Source organism: Carassius auratus, chromosome 1 (genome assembly GCF_003368295.1).
Source record: "Carassius auratus strain Wakin chromosome 1, ASM336829v1, whole genome shotgun sequence".
Taxonomy (NCBI): domain Eukaryota; kingdom Metazoa; phylum Chordata; class Actinopteri; order Cypriniformes; family Cyprinidae; genus Carassius; species Carassius auratus.
The window spans coordinates 3482485-3491920 of record NC_039243.1 but is presented as its reverse complement, the minus strand read 5'-3'; the positions used below and the strand labels follow the sequence as shown (position 1 = coordinate 3491920).

The 9436-nt window shown below is 37.5% G+C and overlaps 2 protein-coding genes across 2 annotated transcripts; both read left to right on the top strand.

Moving 5' to 3' along the window:
* Positions 1-2251: 2251 nt before the first annotated feature.
* Positions 2252-3847, top strand: LOC113108803 (B-cell receptor CD22-like). Its single transcript, XM_026272136.1, has 5 exons — positions 2252-2351; positions 2660-2992; positions 3091-3339; positions 3443-3691; positions 3771-3847. Exons 1-5 carry the CDS (start codon positions 2252-2254, stop codon positions 3845-3847), a joined length of 1008 nt encoding a protein of 335 aa, XP_026127921.1.
* Positions 3848-7599: 3752 nt separating this feature from the next.
* Positions 7600-9193, top strand: LOC113108795 (B-cell receptor CD22-like). Its single transcript, XM_026272123.1, has 5 exons — positions 7600-7699; positions 8008-8340; positions 8439-8687; positions 8789-9037; positions 9117-9193. Exons 1-5 carry the CDS (start codon positions 7600-7602, stop codon positions 9191-9193), a joined length of 1008 nt encoding a protein of 335 aa, XP_026127908.1.
* The last annotated feature ends 243 nt before the right edge of the window (positions 9194-9436 follow it).

Below are 9436 nucleotides of genomic sequence, written 5' to 3'. Positions count from 1 at the left end.
CATGGGTTAACATGGGTGCCGAAAGGAAGCGGCCTCCGTTCCATGCCGCTTCCGCGTCACTTCGGCGTCCGGTGTGAACCAGGCCTACCAGTTAACATCTACACAGTCACTGTCATGTTTTGCCTATTAATAGATTGACACAAAATATAATAACAAATATGAAGAAGTGATAATTTGGTGACTATTTTAAGCCATGCTGAAAAAAAAAAAAATAATAACAAACTGAGCTGTTCAAGTTGAGCTTTATTGTAATTCTGCTACACTTGGACATACAGTGTAACGAAATGTTATGCCTCAATATTATATAGAATATAATTCTATAGAAATATATATATGTTTTATGTAGCATTTTACATTACTAGAGGTAAACAAACATGTTTTAACTAAGACAGGAAATGAGGAGGAAATGATGCAGCTCTAGTTATAAATGAGGCTGATAAACCTTCCTTATGCCTCATGTATCATTTCCTTTCAACTGATGAGGTGTCCTGCGCTAAGGTATGAACTTATTTATTTATTTATTTTTATTTATTATTAATGTTACTAGACTGAAAAAAAAAAATGGTGTAGGGTTTCCTTTGAAACTATTTTCACTCAGAATTTGCTAGTATATTTCCAGTGGTGGAGCCAGGATGTTTTCATAGAGGTGGAAGGGAGGGGCCAGCAAACCAGTCTGGAGTGGAACAGAAATCGTCAATATTTCAATATAAAGTTGTGTTTGACTATAAAGTACAATTAGTTTCTACTTAATTGTAATTGAGACATTTGTGAAGTATTATATCAAGTAATACTGAGTGAACCTGACCATGTTTGTATTATTCCACACCTCCAGGTATTTAAATAAAGGGGCTCACTATAGCTTTATTGCTCAGTCAGCTTGGTTCTGGTTCTCAAAACCCACAAAAGCTTGTTCTACTACACTGCTTACTCGTGGATGACACATGCAGATAGTGATAAGAATGTGAAAAAGGCCAGAAGTCAACAGAACATGAATACCAGAATGTAAAATGAGTCTTTTATACATTTAATTTTCGTTTGTACTTTTCAAATGAATGGAGACATTTTTTTGTTGTTGCATATTTTCTACTATAATTGCACTGTGGTAACATTTACTTTTGTTTATGTTTCCCACATTAAAAAAAAAAAAAAAATACATATCAGCCACCGCCTTATTTTTGTACCTGGAATTGCAGAATATATTTTACTACATGTATTTGAGAGATGTTCTGAAATGCAACACATACATACGTGCATGCAGTGTGCAGCAATAATCACCTTTTTGGTAATTTCATAACTTAAAGGAATACTCCACCCCAAAATGAAAATGTTGTCATTAATGACTTATCCTCATGTCAGCAACATATGGAAAGACACAGAGGAGACTGTTGACAAAGGAATTGTTGAATTAAGTAGTTATTTTAGTTTTCCTCACTAACAAAAAATGTTACCATTGCTTCATATAACCCAGATTGCACATCTGATGGCAGATAAAGTATCATGATGACTTTCATACCTTTTCTGGACCTTGACTCTTATTTACTTGATGTGTAGAAATTGTGTAGTATTTACTATAAGTGTATGGGACAGTGTCATTTTGGTTTTCATCCAAAATATATTACATTGTGTTCTGAAGGCAAACAGAGCTTTTAAATGTTTGGAACGACATGGGAGTAAGAGAATAATGACACAGTTTTCATTTTGGGGTGAAGTAACCCGTTAACTGACGACAGAACTACGTTGTATGCTCATAGTTTCTTGTGTGCTTATTTATGATGACGCAATCAGAGAGTGGGCCGAATATTTGCGTACTGTTGAAGAGTGTGTTGTTAGCACAGTAAGATGGTGGACAGGACAGCAAAGTTTGTTTTACTGACATACAGCCTAACAACATCTCATCACACCACAGTTCACTGTTGTTCTTCTGAAGCTCAGTTGGCTGCTGAACTTTGTCTGCACTCATTTGACACACGCCTCGCACTGAGGCGAAGTGCACGTCTGAAAAGTCTCCTGTTTGATGTGGATGCTAAGAAATACTCTGGTTCTGCATCTTAATACATGCATTTCTCATCAAGAAAAAGGCGACAAAACCTGCAGATTTGAGCAGGATGACCAAGCTAGGTCAGTGGTGGCCACCTCTTGGCTCCGCCCCTGTATATTTCAAAAATAATTACAAAGAACATGAAAATTTGAGTTAGAAAGAATGAAAAGTATATTTCTTGTTAAATATCCATCTCACAGCTTCATCTCAATCATGCTGGAATGTTGTAATTGCTGTGTTGTAGTTGTTGCTATGGTGATGTCAGTCAGAATGGCTCCTCCTCTTCCTGTGATCTTTCTCCTCATGATTCACAGTGAGTTTTCAGACACTTGTATGTGCTTTTATTTTCGTCAGTCTGTAATAGTACAGCATGCTGTTCATGCCTCAAGAGTGTTTAACGTGTTAATTTAGTTACATTGACTATATCAAAAAAGGAATGACAAAAGATATGTTCCTACCACCAGCATGAAGTCCCACATGAAGTGTGTCTTTGTTATATCTATCCAGTGATTTCCTTATTAATGTAATGCCAAAATTATCCTAAATGTTGTTTTACTTAACAGATATTGATATTAATTGTAGTATTTGTTTAAATAAAAAAAAAATAAAAACTCATTTCAGATGTTTTCAGTGAAGGTTGGGGTGTGAGTTACAGTCCTTCACACATCTGTGCACTAAAGACCTCATCAGTGATAATGAGCTGCACTTATACATACCCTACTGGATATAAGATTGAGAAAGTGTTCTGGACCAAAAAATCTAGATCTCTGGATCTGTCTAAGGATCCTGAATACAGTCAGAGGCTTCAGTATCTGGGAGACAAACAGCAGAACTGCGCCATCAGACTGAGTCATGTGACACAGAACGACCAACACATGTACTGTTTCAGATTCATCACTAATGAAACAAAAGGAAAATGGACTGGTAAACCAGGAGTGACTCTTACTGTCACAGGTGACTTTCATGAGGCTGAGCTCTTCTTCTGTGCATTATGTTGAATAATAATCAGTGTATGACAGCAGCACTAGATATAATGTGTGTGTTGTGTTCAGATCTTCAGGTGGAGGCTCCTGAGAGAGTGACAGAGGGTCATAATGTCCGTCTGACATGTAAAAGCAGCTGCACTCTGACTGACAGAGCAACATTCATCTGGTACAGAAACTCACAGCCATTAACTGAGAGAAGAGACAGAAACAATCAACTCCTGCTGCAGTCAGTCAGAAGAGAGGATGCAGGCAGATACAGCTGTGCTCTACATGGACACACTTACATCTCTCCTGCTGCTCAGCTCACTGTCACCTGTGAGTACAGATTCATTAGGACTTATAAAAAAAGGTTTTATATTTGTAACTTTACTTTTTTTTTTTTTTTTTTTTTTTTTTTTTTTTTTTTTGTCTGTTTTAGATCCTCCCAGGAACGTCTCTGTGTCTATAACTGGATCAGGTGTAATAGTGGAGGGAGATTCAGTGACTCTGATCTGCAGCAGTGATTCAAACCCTCCTGCTCTGAACTTCAGCTGGTTTAAGGAGAATCAAAGCTCAGCTGTTGGATCTGGACAGAGTTTCAGTGCACTACAGAGTGGACGCTTCTACTGTGAGGCTCACAATCAACATGGATCTCAGAGATCAGACGCTGTTACTGTCACTGTTAAAGGTAGAGCAGGTCATATATTTATATTACTCTTTCTGAAGTGAATCAGTCCAGATGTCTTACTCTCTTGTCCCTGTGGCAGGACGTCTGGTGATTTTGTACATATCTGCTGGAGTGGTTCTTGGAGCTGCAGTTATCATAACAATGATGATTTGGTAAGGTGTGTGTGTGTGTGTGTGTGTGTGTGATACTGATCACATGTCTAAACTAACATCAAATAAAATGTGATCGGCTGTAATTGTATCAAATCATTGTCTTTAAAGCGGATCCAGGTGGATGAAAAAGAGAAATAAAGCTCAGGTGAGGATATTAATTTGATTATTAGTAATTTACTGATCAGGTAATTGAACTCAAAGACTGAAAGTCTGAATTTGTGGCTTTATCTCTTGAGATGATTACAGACATTATTTATTCTCTACCTATTCTTTTTTTATTTAATGGCAAAGGTCAATCATTCTGGACCTCATCATGACCGGCACAAAGCTTGCAATGATGAATTGAATGAACCTGTTTATGAAAATTAAATGGTAGGTGTTTTAGCTGAGGTTTTCCTACAAAAGACTTAACTCTCTTCCCTTGTAGACAAAAAAAAAAAAAAACAAATCTTCAATGTCATTGTGAAAATAGCAAATGTCTTATTACTTAAAGGGATAGTTCACCTAAAAATCTAAATTATGTCATTAATAACTCACCCTCATGTCGTTCCAAACCTGTAAGATCTCCGTTTATCTTCTGAACACAGTTTAAGATATTTTAGATTTAGTCCGAGAGCTCTCAGTCCCTCCATTGAAGCTGTGTGTACGGTCTACTGTCCATGTCCAGAAAGGTAAGAAAAACATCATCAAAGTAGTCCATGTGACATCAGAGGGTCAGTTAGAATTGGTTAAAGTATCAAAAATAAAATTTGGTCCAAAAATAGCAAAAACTATGACTTTATTCAACATTGTATTCCCTTCCGTGTTTGTTGTGAGAGAGTTCACTGCAGTGTAGTGATATCCGATTCGAGAACGAATCACTCGATGTAACCAGATCTTCTTGAACCAGTTCACAAAATCAAACTGAATCGTTTGAAGCGTTCCGCGTCTCCAATACTCATGAATCAACAAATGAATTAAGCTGTTAACTTTTTTAATGTGGCTGACACTCCCTCTGAGTTCAAACAAACCAATATCCCGGAGTAATTCATTTACTCAAACAGTACACTGACTGAACTGCTGTGAAGAGAGAACTGAAGATGAACACCGAGCCGAGCCAGATAACGAACAAAAGATTGACTCGTTCTCGAGTCAAGAACTGGTTATATTGATTTTCGGATCACCAGTAGTGATGGGAAGTTCGGTTCTTTTCCGCGAACTGGTTCTTTCAGACAGTTTGATTCAATAAACCGGTTGAAAAAAATGTATCACTGGTTCTTTTGCGCTTTTGCACTGGACATAATGATGTCATAGGCGAAGAGAGCCCGTTATTCAAGCCTTCGGTTTACCTGGGCTCATAACATTAGCACAGAAACAGTTCAGAATCAATCACCAAAATAATCAGTTCAGTTCAGGTGCTCTGTGTGTCGGTCTGCTTCACACTGAATCACACATGCGCAGTATCATCAGCTCCTCGGTTCTCAAATCGGACGTTCTGCGTCTGGTGTGAACGACACCATAGGTTAACATGGGTTAACATGGGTGCCGAAAGGAAGCGGCCTCCGTTCCATGCCGCTTCCGCGTCACTTCGGCGTCCGGTGTGAACCAGGCCTACCAGTTAACATCTACACAGTCACTGTCATGTTTTGCCTATTAATAGATTGACACAAAATATAATAACAAATATGAAGAAGTGATAATTTGGTGACTATTTTAAGCCATGCTGAAAAAAAAAAAAATAATAACAAACTGAGCTGTTCAAGTTGAGCTTTATTGTAATTCTGCTACACTTGGACATACAGTGTAACGAAATGTTATGCCTCAATATTATATAGAATATAATTCTATAGAAATATATATATGTTTTATGTAGCATTTTACATTACTAGAGGTAAACAAACATGTTTTAACTAAGACAGGAAATGAGGAGGAAATGATGCAGCTCTAGTTATAAATGAGGCTGATAAACCTTCCTTATGCCTCATGTATCATTTCCTTTCAACTGATGAGGTGTCCTGCGCTAAGGTATGAACTTATTTATTTATTTATTTTTATTTATTATTAATGTTACTAGACTGAAAAAAAAAAATGGTGTAGGGTTTCCTTTGAAACTATTTTCACTCAGAATTTGCTAGTATATTTCCAGTGGTGGAGCCAGGATGTTTTCATAGAGGTGGAAGGGAGGGGCCAGCAAACCAGTCTGGAGTGGAACAGAAATCGTCAATATTTCAATATAAAGTTGTGTTTGACTATAAAGTACAATTAGTTTCTACTTAATTGTAATTGAGACATTTGTGAAGTATTATATCAAGTAATACTGAGTGAACCTGACCATGTTTGTATTATTCCACACCTCCAGGTATTTAAATAAAGGGGCTCACTATAGCTTTATTGCTCAGTCAGCTTGGTTCTGGTTCTCAAAACCCACAAAAGCTTGTTCTACTACACTGCTTACTCGTGGATGACACATGCAGATAGTGATAAGAATGTGAAAAAGGCCAGAAGTCAACAGAACATGAATACCAGAATGTAAAATGAGTCTTTTATACATTTAATTTTCGTTTGTACTTTTCAAATGAATGGAGACATTTTTTTGTTGTTGCATATTTTCTACTATAATTGCACTGTGGTAACATTTACTTTTGTTTATGTTTCCCACATTAAAAAAAAAAAAAAATACATATCAGCCACCGCCTTATTTTTGTACCTGGAATTGCAGAATATATTTTACTACATGTATTTGAGAGATGTTCTGAAATGCAACACATACATACGTGCATGCAGTGTGCAGCAATAATCACCTTTTTGGTAATTTCATAACTTAAAGGAATACTCCACCCCAAAATGAAAATGTTGTCATTAATGACTTATCCTCATGTCAGCAACATATGGAAAGACACAGAGGAGACTGTTGACAAAGGAATTGTTGAATTAAGTAGTTATTTTAGTTTTCCTCACTAACAAAAAATGTTACCATTGCTTCATATAACCCAGATTGCACATCTGATGGCAGATAAAGTATCATGATGACTTTCATACCTTTTCTGGACCTTGACTCTTATTTACTTGATGTGTAGAAATTGTGTAGTATTTACTATAAGTGTATGGGACAGTGTCATTTTGGTTTTCATCCAAAATATATTACATTGTGTTCTGAAGGCAAACAGAGCTTTTAAATGTTTGGAACGACATGGGAGTAAGAGAATAATGACACAGTTTTCATTTTGGGGTGAAGTAACCCGTTAACTGACGACAGAACTACGTTGTATGCTCATAGTTTCTTGTGTGCTTATTTATGATGACGCAATCAGAGAGTGGGCCGAATATTTGCGTACTGTTGAAGAGTGTGTTGTTAGCACAGTAAGATGGTGGACAGGACAGCAAAGTTTGTTTTACTGACATACAGCCTAACAACATCTCATCACACCACAGTTCACTGTTGTTCTTCTGAAGCTCAGTTGGCTGCTGAACTTTGTCTGCACTCATTTGACACACGCCTCGCACTGAGGCGAAGTGCACGTCTGAAAAGTCTCCTGTTTGATGTGGATGCTAAGAAATACTCTGGTTCTGCATCTTAATACATGCATTTCTCATCAAGAAAAAGGCGACAAAACCTGCAGATTTGAGCAGGATGACCAAGCTAGGTCAGTGGTGGCCACCTCTTGGCTCCGCCCCTGTATATTTCAAAAATAATTACAAAGAACATGAAAATTTGAGTTAGAAAGAATGAAAAGTATATTTCTTGTTAAATATCCATCTCACAGCTTCATCTCAATCATGCTGGAATGTTGTAATTGCTGTGTTGTAGTTGTTGCTATGGTGATGTCAGTCAGAATGGCTCCTCCTCTTCCTGTGATCTTTCTCCTCATGATTCACAGTGAGTTTTCAGACACTTGTATGTGCTTTTATTTTCGTCAGTCTGTAATAGTACAGCATGCTGTTCATGCCTCAAGAGTGTTTAACGTGTTAATTTAGTTACATTGACTATATCAAAAAAGGAATGACAAAAGATATGTTCCTACCACCAGCATGAAGTCCCACATGAAGTGTGTCTTTGTTATATCTATCCAGTGATTTCCTTATTAATGTAATGCCAAAATTATCCTAAATGTTGTTTTACTTAACAGATATTGATATTAATTGTAGTATTTGTTTAAATAAAAAAAAAATAAAAACTCATTTCAGATGTTTTCAGTGAAGGTTGGGGTGTGAGTTACAGTCCTTCACACATCTGTGCACTAAAGACCTCATCAGTGATAATGAGCTGCACTTATACATACCCTACTGGATATAAGATTGAGAAAGTGTTCTGGACCAAAAAATCTAGATCTCTGGATCTGTCTAAGGATCCTGAATACAGTCAGAGGCTTCAGTATCTGGGAGACAAACAGCAGAACTGCGCCATCAGACTGAGTCATGTGACACAGAACGACCAACACATGTACTGTTTCAGATTCATCACTAATGAAACAAAAGGAAAATGGACTGGTAAACCAGGAGTGACTCTTACTGTCACAGGTGACTTTCATGAGGCTGAGCTCTTCTTCTGTGCATTATGTTGAATAATAATCAGTGTATGACAGCAGCACTAGATATAATGTGTGTGTTGTGTTCAGATCTTCAGGTGGAGGCTCCTGAGAGAGTGACAGAGGGTCATAATGTCCGTCTGACATGTAAAAGCAGCTGCACTCTGACTGACAGAGCAACATTCATCTGGTACAGAAACTCACAGCCATTAACTGAGAGAAGAGACAGAAACAATCAACTCCTGCTGCAGTCAGTCAGAAGAGAGGATGCAGGCAGATACAGCTGTGCTCTACATGGACACACTTACATCTCTCCTGCTGCTCAGCTCACTGTCACCTGTGAGTACAGATTCATTAGGACTTATAAAAAAAGGTTTTATATTTGTAACTTTACTTTTTTTTTTTTTTTTTTTTTTTTTTTTTTTTTTTGTCTGTTTTAGATCCTCCCAGGAACGTCTCTGTGTCTATAACTGGATCAGGTGTAATAGTGGAGGGAGATTCAGTGACTCTGATCTGCAGCAGTGATTCAAACCCTCCTGCTCTGAACTTCAGCTGGTTTAAGGAGAATCAAAGCTCAGCTGTTGGATCTGGACAGAGTTTCAGTGCACTACAGAGTGGACGCTTCTACTGTGAGGCTCACAATCAACATGGATCTCAGAGATCAGACGCTGTTACTGTCACTGTTAAAGGTAGAGCAGGTCATATATTTATATTACTCTTTCTGAAGTGAATCAGTCCAGATGTCTTACTCTCTTGTCCCTGTGGCAGGACGTCTGGTGATTTTGTACATATCTGCTGGAGTGGTTCTTGGAGCTGCAGTTATCATAACAATGATGATTTGGTAAGGTGTGTGTGTGTGTGTGTGTGTGTGTGATACTGATCACATGTCTAAACTAACATCAAATAAAATGTGATCGGCTGTAATTGTATCAAATCATTGTCTTTAAAGCGGATCCAGGTGGATGAAAAAGAGAAATAAAGCTCAGGTGAGGATATTAATTTGATTATTAGTAATTTACTGATCAGGTAATTGAACTCAAAGACTGAAAGTCTGAATTTGTGGCTTTATCTCTTGAGATGATTACAGA